This window comes from Alexandromys fortis, unplaced genomic scaffold (genome assembly GCF_014885135.2).
Source record: "Alexandromys fortis isolate MF-2015 unplaced genomic scaffold, M_Fortis_MF-2015_v1.1 scaffold_90, whole genome shotgun sequence".
Classification (NCBI taxonomy): domain Eukaryota; kingdom Metazoa; phylum Chordata; class Mammalia; order Rodentia; family Cricetidae; genus Alexandromys; species Alexandromys fortis.
The window spans coordinates 642,920-657,089 of NW_026067985.1; the positions used below are offsets into that span (position 1 = coordinate 642,920).

At 53.9% G+C, this 14,170-nt stretch overlaps 1 protein-coding gene across 2 annotated transcripts in view; it reads right to left on the reverse strand.

The window, feature by feature from the left end:
* Nucleotides 1-14,170, reverse strand: part of Rbm19 (RNA binding motif protein 19) — an 80,278-nt gene that overhangs the window by 51,397 nt on the left and 14,711 nt on the right. The window contains exons 14-21 of one of the 2 annotated variants that reach the window (XM_050158995.1): nucleotides 13,613-13,723; nucleotides 12,883-13,083; nucleotides 11,778-11,898; nucleotides 7,193-7,353; nucleotides 6,948-7,008; nucleotides 4,806-4,885; nucleotides 3,209-3,264; nucleotides 2,582-2,698 (exon numbers count right to left, since the gene is read on the reverse strand). In XM_050158995.1, the coding sequence (XP_050014952.1) occupies nucleotides 2,582-2,698; nucleotides 3,209-3,264; nucleotides 4,806-4,885; nucleotides 6,948-7,008; nucleotides 7,193-7,353; nucleotides 11,778-11,898; nucleotides 12,883-13,083; nucleotides 13,613-13,723 (908 nt within the window). The remainder of the gene's footprint in view (nucleotides 1-2,581; nucleotides 2,699-3,208; nucleotides 3,265-4,805; nucleotides 4,886-6,947; nucleotides 7,009-7,192; nucleotides 7,354-11,777; nucleotides 11,899-12,882; nucleotides 13,084-13,612; nucleotides 13,724-14,170) is intronic. The other variant, XM_050158996.1, reaches the window with a different exon arrangement.

The following is a 14,170-nucleotide window of genomic DNA, read 5'->3' on the forward strand; positions in this document are numbered from 1 at the left end:
ATGGACACCAGAGAGAGGCACCACTGTCCTCACCCACTGATGGCTCAGTCCTCAATCACTCCTGATGAGGTTCCTGCGGGCACGGGGCCCCACAGTGCCTCCTTCCTGCTCAGGTACTGTGGGAACTGATGGAGTCCAGTGGGCAGTTGGATCTCCAGAAAGGGTCCAGTGAATGCCATCCTGCCCTGGCAGGTAGTGATAAGACCTGCCCCACAGGCCCCGTGTTCTCGCATACTCTTCCCTGCCCCTCTGCAGGCAGCAGCGGCAAAAAGGAGAATCAAGACCCTCCTGATACAGCTGTGTTCCCTGGCATCTAGCACTCTGCCTCATACAAACCACACAGTATATCCCCACCAACAACGTGGGGGTGACAAATCCTCCTAAACCTGGGAGGACAATAGATTCCAAAGACCAAGTTCTGGGTCAGGGCCCTGAAAGCCATATGTTGGCCCAGATGTGTGGCCTCGTGTAGACCGTGCCTTGAGTTTCCTTTGGGCATAGCAGAAGTCCTCATGAGCCCAAGGCTGCAAGCACCAAGCAGATCCAGCATGGCAGGTACCAGGCATAGAGCCCAGCACACAGGCATGTGCCTGGAATGTGGGTTGTGATTTTGATCATATCCACCAGGAAAAGTCCCCCTAAATCCTGACATAGTAGGCCAACCAGTTCTTCCAAATCCTGAAGCCTCCCCTTAGTTAGTGACATTTTGCTGGCCAGTGGCTTTGTCTATAATCAGGCCTGAGGTGCAAGCATCCCCAGGAAGGCTCACAGTGACCCCTGCTGTCCACCACTGCAATTGGCCTCAGACCTCAGTTTGCTGGGAGGCTAACAAAAGCAAGGCAGGGTCTGTCCTGGAGGAGGGTTCCAGCTTCAGGGTTTATGACCACTCAGAGAGAACAATGGCCGACAGAAGAGACGCCACATGTAAGTCCATTCAGCAGACACTAATTCCCTGCCGACTAAATAAATGTACAATATGCAGATCAAACAAAGCTCCTTCCCTTGCCTTGCCATCTTTTGTTCCCCTGGATAAATGTCATCCCCTGAACACTGTAGAACCAAGTGACACTGTCATCTGCGAGGTATGTGGCTCCTGATTAACACACACCGGTCTTAGCATTCCTTTTGACAGGGCAGCGGTGAGACAGGACTCTTTAGAAGCAGAGTCACGGCAGGCAAGCACCGAGCCAATGCTCTCACTCTCCTTTTGGCTGATGGGCACGTGAAAAATGCCCTCTTGCCCCCAACTGTGACCTGTCTCACCAGGCTCCACGGCTCAGACTCAGAGGGGAAGGCCCGCGGCATCAATTCAGCTGACCTTGGCTATGCACGCCCCCACCCCAGGGGACAGGGAAGAACACAGAGAAGGGAAGGGTTTTGAAGCTGATTCCCCAAACAGCATCCCACTCTCTTAACCTCACAGCAAGAGTAAAGACGCAAGTCTCACAAAGATAAATCCTTCTCCGCACTCATTCTGCAGCCACTGCGCCTCGCAGGACGCTGACATGTCATCCTCCCAGACACACCACCTGAGAGAGTGACAAGCAGGGCCGAGTGCTGCTGACAGTGCTCCTCCCGGGGCTTCTGCAGCTGCAGCAGAGGGGAGGGGACTCAAGGCCCCAGCTGAGCCTCAGCAACCTGCATGGAGGGGTGAACTCACCCAACCAGTGATGTTGTGAGGGCACACAGCACTCCCCTCTCATGGGACCACAGGAATGTCTCCTTCAACTGAGGCTCAGTGCAGAGCCATCTCAGCAACAACTTTCCCATCAGAACGCTCTACTGCGCATGGGTGAGGTGGCCAGCCCGAGGCCTGTGTGTTGTTTTTAAAGAGTCCATAAGTCCTTCTGGGTTCCCCGTAAGAGTTCTGACTGAAGGGGGGCCAGACAGAGGGCTCGGTGTTTAAGAGCACTGTTTGTTCTTCCAGAGGACCTGGGTTCTTTTCTAGTGTCCACATGGCAGCTCACACCCATCTGTAACTCTAGTTCCAGGGGATCTGATGCCCTCCTCTGGCCTTTAGGACACTATACATACATGGTACAAAAATGAAAGCAAAATACTCACACACGTAAAATAAAAAGGTTGGGGGAGAAAGGATTTAAGCTTGAAAAAAAAGTTAGAAAGTGCTAACAGAGACCATGGCCTGTGGCTGTATGAGGGATATTCACTAAATGGCTTTTCCCAGGGACGAACTGAGATCAATGGTCTTATTCCCATCAATTATTCCCCCACCCGGGGGTGGGAGTGGGAAGCTGAGGTGAGGTCCCACTGCCTGGGGCCTTGAAGGCACTGACTCTCTGGAAAAAGAGCCCACACAAAGAAATGCCAGTAAATCCTACAGGGGAACCACAGGCTGTAGCCACTAGAACAGCTGTCCCTCAAGTTTGGTGACAGCCCTGGGGTGCAGACATACACCTGGCCATCCTCTTGCCTCAGAGAGGAGGCCAGGGTACTCCTGCACCATGATGAGATCAACGGCAGAGTTTGGAAAGCACCACTGTGCTGCACAGAAACAGTTTGGACCCAGGCGGCCTCCCAAGCTCCAGGGGGCACTGTGCCTACAGCCCAGGGCAGGACCTACCTGAAAAGCTCCCGGATTTCCCTCTGGTTGGCCTGGAAGGGGATATTCCGCACCAGAATCTTGGAGGTCGTCTGCTTCTTGGAGACCTGTTTCTTCCGAGAGGTTGTCAAGGCAGGCCTGGGGTGAGACGGCAGAAACAATGGGTTGAGGTGTCAACTGCTTCTGCCCAGACAGACCCTGCCACCTTCCCCCACAAAACACAGCTCCCTGTCATTCCAAGTGGCCTACTGAAGGGGCCACGTTGAAAGTAGAGGACTGAAGTTACTGTCTCTCCCTGGTCAATGCAGTCCATTGCTGCTGTCCCATAAGGAGGACCATGAGAAGGAGCCCCACGAGAGAGGACATTGTGCATTCCGGGCTAGCACTCAGCTCCAGAGCTACACTCTAGCCCCACTTGCTCCTTTATTATAAAAACAGGCCTGCCTGTCTAAGCTCTCTACCCAGGAGATGGGCGCTGATTGGTCCGGCCAGGCGGGGAAGTTGGCATCAAAGCTGGCAAGAGAAAGCTTAACTGGGAAGAACCCAATGGGGAGGAATTGGGGTGTGTGAAGGCATTTAGTAATCAGCACCAGGGTCAGACAGAGAGCTGCTGCCCAGCAAGGGAAGGGGAGATGCCTGAGGACTCACTTAGTGGCCCGTTCAGAGATTCGCACTTCCAGCTTATGGCCATCCACGACGTGACCCTGGAACACAAAACGACCATGACTGGTCACTTACCCATGCCTGCCCTTCCCTAGCATCCGGTCCCTGGTTTGAGGACAGGGATGGCTTGAACAGAAAGGCTGTCCCTGAGCTGAGCAGCAGGTGGCCAGAGACCCAGCCTCCTGATGTACTCCTGATCTCCTGGCTGCCCGTTTCTACCATTGGAGGCAGTCTCACAGAGTGGAGCCTGCAGGTCTAGCTTGCAGGCTCTTTACGGAACACTTTGACCCACCCGAGCCATGTGTAAGCTGGGCTCTGAATACAGTCCCCAGCTGCAAAGCTGGTGCATTGGCAGAGTGACCCTGGGAAATCCCCACACCGTGTGGGGCTCCGGACGCACGATCCCTGACAGAGATGTGCACACACGTTCCTGCACAGAGCAGTGCACGACATGCATGCAAATGCCCGGCTACCAACTCTCAAGAAACATGAAAGGGAAGATATGGACCACCATTTGCTGAGCTGAATTTGAGTTAAATGAAGACACAGGGTGCAGGATCAAACAAACAAAAAACCCCACAAAACTTCACAAGGCACGTGCTGGGCTACGGCCTCTGCCCTACGTGGCCTGAGATGACTGCCAATGCAAAGAGCTGTCTTTATTTACTCATTTATTTTTTGAGACAGGGTCTCTTACGTAGCTCAGGGATCCTCTTGAGTGTCAGCTGCCGCAGGCCCCAGTCCACCTTTGTCTAGACACCAGGGTGATATCTTGTGAGGGGTACAAGGGTTCCCCAGTCACCTCCAGACCATGCTCCTCACAGCGACGCAGGAAACTGTGCTAACACTCAACTCAGAGCCTCAGTCTCCCACTACCTTTGGGCCAGATGCTAGCCCATCAAAGGACCTATAAGAAGGTCTAGCCTTCCACACCTCTCTCCTTACCATCCTTCCCAGAACCCTGGCCCCCATTCTGCCCCCATACACTGAGCTCCTTCTCTGCCTCTCCAACATACAAAGCTCACTCCTACCTGTTCCTGCCACAGGTCTCTGCACTTGCTGTCCCCACCTCCTAGCTGCTCCCTCCCAGAGCTCCGAGCAGATGACTTCTCTGCCATGACAGGTATCTGAAGTTTTCCCCAGGGGAGGTGTTACTGTCATGGAGCACCTGTGACGGAGCACCTGTGACGCTGCCTTTGCATGTTTGTTCAGGTCAGAGTCCGCCTTTCCCAGCAGAGGAAGGGGTGAGTCCAGTTCACAGTCATGGTCTGAGGGAAGATGATAGACAGATGGCCTGCATGTGAACACAGTCTCACTAGCTCATTTCCTGGATAGCTGAGGGATTTCCAGGGTCATTTTGCTAATGCACTGGCTTTGCGTCTAGGGACTGCAGTTAGAGCCCAGCTTACGTGTGGCTCTGGTGGGTCAGAGTGTTCTGTAAAGAGCCTGCCAACTAGAGTAAGTATGTTTGGAGCCATGATAAAAGAATGGATGAGTGAGAGTGACCAGGGGGAGTGGGGGTGGGGTCTTAATCTTTCTTGGGCCATCGTCTCACCGTGATGACCCAGAACCCCTGGCTTACCTGGAGCTGCTTGAGGGCTTTCTGGGCTTGCTCTGGCTTCTTGTATTCCACAAACCCAAATCCCATTGAAAGCAGCACTCCTGAGGGAAAGAGGGACAGAGAAAGGGGGTGTGGGTAGAGCTCGGCACAGACCAGATCACTTGTAAAGACTCCGTGGAGGGACCTACACTTAGTGTCTCTCCCTTTCTCACCCCTCTTCCTTCAAAAGACCTCAGCTCGTGAGACCGCAATGGGGCTGCGGGGCTGCTGCCTGGGGCCTCCTTGGCTTGTACCAAGCAGATAACTGATATGACATTAACTTCCTAATCAGTGCCTGCCTTTCAGAGGTAGTGGGAAGTAACAGAAATAACCATAAGGGCAGCAAGCAACGAGACCTCAAGCTGGCCAGGGTCTGCCATGCATGAGGCAGAGGCGAATGTGGATGTGTGCAACGTTATCTCTTCTACATACATCTGACACCCGATCACACCTGGGTCCTGGGAACAAAGTCCGGACAGGGAGGCTGACCATGCTACTGATCACACCTGGGTCCTGGGAACAAAGTCCGGACAGGGAGGCTGACCATGCTACTGATCACACCTGGGTCCTAGGTAACAAAGTCTGGACAGGGAGGCTGACCATGGCTCTTTCCTGTTCTAGGGAGTGAGGAACAATAGTTCAGGTAGCAGGAGTTCTTGAGGACATTCTACCGGACTCATGCCTTCAGAACAGCCGTGTCTGAATGTGTACACTGTCGTATACATTGGTGTCCCACACTTGGTGTGAGGCTCCTGAAGACCAGGGATGGCAGGCAGTACTGGGTGCCCCAGAACCTCGTGTGGAAGCCAGTGTTCCTTAGACTGGGACCCTGCTTGAGACATGTTCTTGACTAGGGAAGTTGAGCAAAGTGAGGTCATCACAGTGTCCCTAATCCAGCACAGCTGAGGTTCTTTACAACCTGGGGGAGGCCAGACAGGGACACATGCCTATAATCCCAACACGGGAGGCTATGGTAGTCAAGACCAGCCTGGGCTAGACAGAGAAACCCTGCCTCCAAAACAGGCTAAAATTTGAACCCAGGACGGGCATACACAACCAGAATGCTATATGGGCCTGGAGATGGCTACCCACAGGCTAGGGGATGGGGCAGCAGGGGGAGCGGGAGACCGGACAGTTCCTTCCCCTCAGGAACCACACCTGGATTTCCAGTCTTAACCATAGTGACATGATTCACTCGTGACTTTAACCCCCAGATTAAAGCCACCTGAGTCACAGCCACCTGAGTGGAAGGGTGCAATGGACCTCTGACTCTCCCATCTGTTTACACCTCAGTGGCTCCCCGCTAACTAATGTGTAGGGCATAGGAGTTACCTCATTCCTGGACTCTGCCATCTGACAGCTCTGTCTCTCTTCAGGTGATTCACCGACTGCTGCCATGCAGGGCTTCCGCCCACCACAGCCCTTAGCACCGTGCTATACTTACTGCCTCCCCTCTAGTCCTCCAGAGAGTCTGGACACTCTTGGGGACAGGCACCTTTAAATTAATCGTCTGCTTTCATTTACAGGGAGGATCTCAGGACCCATCTGAGGTACCATGGCTATCCATCACTACCCAGAAGCAGGCTGGGCCAGCCCACATGATAATCCCACCAATGCTGGCTAACCAAAGGGACTCTAGATGGGGATGGGCTGGCCCTGCCCATCCCTTGCAGGAAGCCAGAAGGAAGACCACCAGCAGACTCGGGATAATCCCTGGACCAAAGAAAGATATGAGGCCTATGTGCCCACTGACCAGGGAGGATCAGGACTAATGATTCGGTAGAATGCTCTAGAACTTGTCTCTGGGTATTCCCCTTGGAAAAGCAGGAGGAAGAGTCCAAGGCCAGCCATTCCTTGGCATGCCCAGGAAAGTTCCAGAACACAGAGGTAAAAGAGGAGGCAGAGGCTTCTGCTCCACACTGCTGCCTCTGTGGAACTGTTCCAAAGCCACTCACTCTTGGGGAAAGTTCTAGAGAGAGAGGACCTAGTGTATTCAGCTGGGTCCGCCAAAGAGCAGGAGGCAATTTAGAGAGGGTGGTAACACTTGGAAAGCAAAGAGGAGAGGCCTCAGAGGCGTCCCATCTCCCTCCCTCGTGGGCTCCTGCAGAGTCAGGGGATAAATACCTGCTTTACTCTTCTTCTTGGACACGGTGCAGCTCTTCACGGCTCCCACTTTGGAAAACACCTGCAAAGACACACGCCCGTCACCGGCTGCCTTCCAGACAGACTACAGCTGCCACCACTCCCTTCTGTGAGGACCTGCCTCTGAGGAGAATGAGGGGGCCCAAGAGTTCTAGGCAGGGCGGACAGTGTGTTGTCACCAGGCCACGGACTGGGGCTTCACATCCCTCCCCGCCCAATTCACTCACTTCCTTCAGCGTCTCCTCTGTGGTGCTGAAGTTGAGGTTCTTAATAAATAAAGTGCATCCTGGGACACTTTCTTCCTCCTCCTCTTCCTCCTCCTCTTCCATCTCTTCTGCGGGGGCCTCTGCTCCTTCCCCTGACGTCTTTTCACCCTCTGGGTCGAGCGCTGGCGCCATCAACAGACAAACCAGTGCATTACATGGAGTCATTGCAAAGGCACAGAAGTCTCAGACTAATGGAGCACAGACCCTGCCAGATTAAAGGGGTTCTGCAGGCACTGTAGGGCTTCAGCAGGTGGGAAGAGAGAAAAGGAGGGAGAGGGGAGGAGGGGAAGAGAACTATAAGACAGGCAGGCAGACACACAGACGCCCTGCTGTTGGCTCCATTTGAGAGAGAACAGATACTGAACACAAAACTCTTGAGTGCTGAACAGGCCCAGGCCGCTCTAACTTAACTTTAAATTACTACACGAACTACTTTCTTTAACCAGGAACCTAAGCAAAATGTTACTTTTCCTCAAAAACAAAATCAAACAAAAACCCAGGGTGCTTAGTGAACTTTCAGATTAAAATTCAATTTTAAATTTCTCAAAACTGCAGAACGGGGATAGAACAGATCCTTATCACCAACTCCAAACTCAAGGGATTCAACTCAAAGCCCCCAGAAGCACTGCTGTCAGAGATTCCAGCCCAAGTGATGGTGACAGCTCTCAGTCCAGCTTCTGCCTGCGAGAGGGGCTTCCGTCCTGGACATCAGCTCTGCCCACTTTCCCATCCTTTCTGAAAGCCTCACACCACGAACCCACCCTGGTAAGTCCAACAGCAATGGCGCAGTGACCCTGCCTCCTCTCTGAAACAGTGGGAGACGCAGCTGCACCTTCTATGAGCCTGGCCCAGAACTCAGACTCAAGCCTTGGCAATCAGGTAAGTCTCCCAGCAACGCTACCACAGTGGAGGAAAAGTGTGACTCGTGATGGGGAGTGGGGACATCAGATCCTGGGGAAGGCTCAGGAGGCTTGTGACAGACATCTCTAACATGTGTGCCAAGACCTTGAGCTGTTGCTTCAGGAAACATGAGAGCCTAAAGAATATTTTGGAGGCTTCTGCGTCTGAACCCTAACCATCAGGCAGTCTCAGGTTGGTGCAAGGGTTCATCAGAATCAGGAAAGCCATTTTCACAGGGAAGGTAAGGAAGACGACGGCTCAGGAGGTGTGGCGCCCACAAGAGCGGTGTCCCTTGTTGGAACTGGTCAGTGTCTGACACTTGGGGACATCACCTCAGCATGATAAGAAAGGTGGAGTCTTCAGGAATAAAAAATAGCTGTTTAAAAAAACCCAGTTTATCAATTCTTGCAACTTAAGTTGGTAGCACTTAGCCTTCATCCTCAGTTGGGGCCAGCAAAGGAACTAGTTTGCTGGCCTCATGCTCTAAGTCCTGGCCTGTGCCCCACTGCTGACCCTACCCTCCTCCCATCCCTGGTCTGGACTCAGGCCACTCTCAGCAGCATCCAGGGGACAGGAGCCTGGCAGCCCCTGGCATGTGCCTCTGAGCGTGATCAGATGGTCACAGAAAGACGACACTCAGCTTTAACAACAAATTAAGCTAGGAAATCAGTATCCAAGTAGCAGGCTAGCTACTCCTAGTCCCAGCCTCAGAAGATAGGGGACTTTTGAGCATGGCTGGCATCTACTCTTAGGTGTCTGGCCAGAACAGTTCCAGTGGCCTCCTGGGTCCAAGGAAGGGCTGGAGGTGGCTGAAGCACCAGGAGGGTGGAAACAAGGTCTTTAAAAGAATTGCTTCTGCTTTAGCCCCAAGTGACAAAAGAAAGAAAAAAAAAGGGGTATCATGAAATCCAAATGGATGACAAGAAAGGCAAGAAGAACCAGAGAGAGGGAGTAAGAAATGTGGAGGCCTGGGCAAGGGCAAGGGCTGGGGTGAGAAGCTAGATGCCAGGTGCGCTGCAGGGTCTGGAAGGAGCAGGGAAAAAGCCACCTCTACCTCAGTCAGTACAATGACAGACAGCCACAGGGGGCGCCATTATAATCAGGCTGCAGGATTCCCCTGCCCCTCCCCACTCCAGGCTCCTGTGAGGCCCACAGCACAGCCTGTTATCAGCAGCCAGCAGCTTTGTGGGACCTCCCCTGACTCACAGCCCTTTATCTGGAGGTGAGGGTCTTGGTTGTGGGAAGATAAAACACGTTGTTCCTCTCCCTCGGGACCCATGCAGGGAACAGAAGCTCACTGCAGAAAAGCCTGCCCATCCCACCTCCTCCTTGCCTGTGAAATCTGAGTCTGGGTCCCCTGCACTCTTGGTCCTCACCCCACAGGGATGGGAGAGCTGGTGGCGCCTCAGAAACAATGCGCAATGGGCAGGGGGTGAGGGGGCACAGGATGGAACTCAGAGGACTTGGGACAGAAAGGGGACTGTGTAGTAAAACAAAGATTAGAAGAGCCACAGGATGCAGTGGGCCTAGGCAGGGCTACAGCCAGGGACAGCTTCCCAGTCCAAATATGGGTAAGTGCTCGGCCTTTCTCCTAGATCTGAGGACCTCGGTGCAGGTCACAGGCGGTAGCCCTGGAAACCAGCCCCTCCCAGGGTCAGAGCCTGGTGGGGACAAGGCAACAGAGCACCAACTCCAGACCCCAGACGCTGGTGTCAGGAAACCTCTAGTTCCAGAGAAAGGTCTGCACCCAAGGCCACCGACACTACTCAGCCCTACCAGGCCAGCTAGAAACTCTGGCCAGCAGGCTCTGTGTGGGTGGCTACAAGAGCACCTGGAGAAATGCCACTTGGCTTCCAGCCTGTGGGTGACAACAGTGACCTTGGTCATTCTGGTGGCTATCATCCATGTTACAGACGCAAAGACAGAACTCAGAGAAAGGAGACACTCCCCTACCAATGCAAGGAACACTAGACAGCACGTGCATCTCCCCAGAACAACGCAACTGCTGTAACTGTACCTCAGGATCCCACTGACCACTCACGGGCTCAGGCCACAACCACCTAAAGTCACCTTCACACCGCAGTGTCCTGACCACGCATGGGCTCAGGCCACAACCACCTAAAGTCAGCTTCACACCTCAGTGTCCTGACCACTCATTGGTTGGGGCCACCAAACACCTGAAGCCTCTTTCAAACCTCATGTGTGCCAGAGGCTCAGGCACAAGCACCACCATAAGCCAGCCCTCCCTGCAGAGGGATGGAGTCACAGCTTCCCACAGTCCTCTACCTTTGAAGCCATCCTGCCGACCCTGCCCTGTGCCTAGGGCTGCATGCTGAGCACCTGGGGTGCAGTGATAGACTGGCCCAGGAACACACAGGGAGAAACAGTGTGCGGATTCCAGTGTCACCTGGGGGGGGGGGGGGGGTACTGTGTCAGACGAATATATCAGGACAGGCAGGCAAAGCCACACACCATCTTCATGGCTGGCTCAGTGCCTCACAGGCTGATGCTGCCGCCCAGTCGGGAGATGGGCCTCCTGGGGTGTGTCTCTAGGAACCCTGGCCTTGGTTAACTTTCATGCTTGACAATAGTACTTGCTTTATGCCAAAACGTATCACCCAGGTTCAAGTGTAGTTCAGAGCCAAGAAGGAAGGCAGCTGGAGGCCGGGGGTGATATGGGGTAAGAACTAACCCAGAGAGAGGTGGGCAGATCAAAACTAAACACTTGCAGAACATCCACCGCCTGAGGTTCCAGCCCTCAACTCTAATGTAAAACAAACACAGGACTGCAAGAAGGGACGTCACTTGACTTATCACAACCATGCTGCCTCCTAACAGAAACTAGGAAAGGGTGTGTAAAAGGTCTCACCAGCTACAGAAAGTGTCAGGGTCAAAGGGCAGAGACAGAACTACCTTCCCATCTGGAACTATGGCCTCAGGCAGACCCTCAGTGGAGCGAGCAGAGATGTCACTCAACCCAGGCAAGAATCTGAGCCTCCATCTGCCAACCTCATTACTGGCCTTTGCTTTTCTTGGGGGCAATATAGTCCCATGTCCATACACATTAATATACAAAGACCACAGGAAGTGGGTGTAGTCCCAGTACTCAAGAGCAGAGAGGCAGGGGATCTGACGCTAGTGAAAGCCCTCACATCTGCTGGTCCACTGCCCAGGGTGACCCTGGCACGACACCTGGGTGCTTCATGTTCTCGGAGTAACAGCACTGCTGAGCCATCAGTCTGATGGGGGACAGTGATCCTGACCCTGACATCACAGTGAGGCACCAGCTAGGGGGACCACTGCCTTTTCCTTTTCTGATCATGCAGCCACTGGACACCAGGGGCAATGTGGCACCCAAGCTGCTGCAGAGGGAACATGTCTTCCAGCAGCCACCTTGATGATAGACAAGATTTACACAGCCTCTTTCATCCCTGTCAATCACTCAAAGATTCTGTCCCTATAGCCCTCCACCAAGAGGCTGAAAGTTGGCCACCTCACGTGGCTCACTTTTTAAAGGGCACTTGATGCTCTTATGCAATCTCTCTGCAGGGCATCTATCTGGCCAGTGGCCCAGTAACAGTCTCAGCTGCCCTCGCCCTCTTCCCACGACTGCCCATAGCATGGTGACCCCAGACGCTGTTCTTACCCATCTCTGACTCTGCCTTGTCTTTCTCTGCAGTCTGCGCAGGTTGGGAATCTTTCTTCTGCGGGGCTGCACCAAAGACACCAATTGGAGCCCACTCCAGGTACAGCGGGACATGATGAAACTGTAGGGACAGGGGTGCCAAGGTTGTAGGTCCCCATCAAAGAGCTGGCTGGGAGACTCAGTGCCACCTGACAGAAGAGCCTGAGGGGAAGAGGTGACAGGCACGGAGCCCTTCCTGCATAGGCCAGTCCCAGGACCCTTGTACAGCAAGATGCCAGAGTACAGCCTGTGGAGACTCCTGTCACACTGAGCCCTATGAAGCATAAAAGTGTCAGACAGAAATTCCTTGTACAGGGCTGAATGGTGGCTTCCCAAGATAAGGTCACATGTTGACCTTGAGCCCTGGAGCCTGTAACTACGAACTCTGCAATGTGAAGCAGATCCTGGAGGGAGACTACCCTGTGCTAAGTGTGCTCTAAGTTTAATAAAAACCAACCAAACAAAAAACTCCCTGCCTTTGTGTGTGTGTGTGTGTGTGTGTGAGAGAGAGAGAGAGAGAGACACCCATAATCCCAGTACCAGGGAGGCAGAGGTAGGCAGATCTCTGTGAGTTCAAGGACATCCTGGTCTACAGAGTGAGTTCTAGGGCAGCCAGGGCTACACAGAGAAACCCCATCTTGAAAAACAAAACAAAAGCCCAGAGGGAGGAACGGTTCAAGCAAAGAAGAGACTGGAGTGACTGACGGTCAAGTCAAGGGTCACTGGGGTTATCAGAAGCAAGAAAGTAGGGGACACACTCTGTCCTGCAGCTGGCAGAGGAGGGAAAGAACTGGCTGCTTGGTGGCTTGGGCTCCTGGCCGCCAGCTTTGGGGAGCCCAGACTCGGTTGTCTGATGCCACCAAGTTGGTGGCCACTTGTCACACAGTAGCCCAAGAAGCTCACACCTAATTTTTCTTTAATCAGAAGTCAGGAGGCAGCCCCAGGTACAGCTCACGGCCAGCACAAGGAGGGCAGCAAGCTCCTAGATGGAATGTGGACTTGGACAGAGCCTATATGTGCCAGGCCCATGCCAGCCTGAGGGCGCCACCAAGATCAGCGGCCATACCTTGGAATAGGCCAGGTGCCTGAAGGCCTTGCGGGCCTCCAGGGGCTCCAGGAACTCTACAATGGCTGAGATGCCACCTTCAGGCAGCAGCACACGGCCCAAGCTGCCAAAGCGGCCGAAGATCTCCTGGAGTTCTGCTGCCAGCGTGCCTGCTGGGAGGTTCTTCACCAGGATCACAGTCTTACTTCGCTCTGCTGCAGCCTGAGGGGAAGAGATGAATATGTATGACAACAGGAAGGTGACCTCAGCATGGCTTTAGCACTGACCACTGGTGGTGGTCCCATCAGGTCCCCTTGTGGACAAACCTGAAAAGCAGAGCTGGGGGGCTTGGTGGGGGCTGGGGGGACATGAGACTCACACGTTTATTTCTTGTGTGCTTCATGCCCCACAGACGGAACCACACCTCCCCCAGTTCACCCCAAGCCACACATATTCCAACAGTTCCTGATCTCAACCCGGACTGGAACACCCAGAGTGGCTCTATGGGCTTCCAAAGGACAGAGCCACATCTCAGTACCCAGGTGTAGAAGGTAGGAATAGCTGGGGGCTTTCATCACTGGGTACACCCGACCTTCTGCAGGGGATATTCTGAGGGGCCACTCCTGCAGGCCTCCTCTTGGTTCAGGCTCCCATCACCCACAGGATCTGTCTACATCTCTCCAGCCTCCCTCCCGGGAAACCCTTTCCCAGCTCTGTAGTGGAGACCCACTATGTGCAGTGAGGGACTCACCTGGCTGAAAGAGTCCAGGCAAACGCCATTGTCGATAAGGAAGCTGCGAACCTCCTGGACCAGCTGGGTCTCCCCCAGAGCCACACGCACTGCCACGCTGCCCTTGGTCTCCTGTGGGAGGAAGAAGCCTGGAACTGTCAGTCGGTGGCTCAGAGGGAAATGCGTGTGGTCCACGCACATCATTCTCTATGCGGAGGCTCCCAGGACTAAGACTCCTCCGGACTTGTGTAGTAAACTCTGGACTCCTTGGTCCCTCCCCTGGCTTTTCTCAGGTAGCTGGCCCTGGTGTTCTTATAGCTCACTGCCTGCAGGGGCTTCAGACTCATCCACCTCAGCCTCAGGCAGCTCCTACCCTAGCTTCTTGTCACCTGTCATTTGTGTCTCCCCCCATTAGAGGGCACCAGAAGAGCAGGTGTCCTTCTGTCCTGGGTTCCTGACATCTGAACCAAAGCAACTGTCCCTCTTAGGTCAGGCTATGGCCGCTCAAAACAGTGGCCATGTCACCAAATGCGGCCTGCTCAATTCCGTCCCATGCCAACTATACACACCCGCACCAAA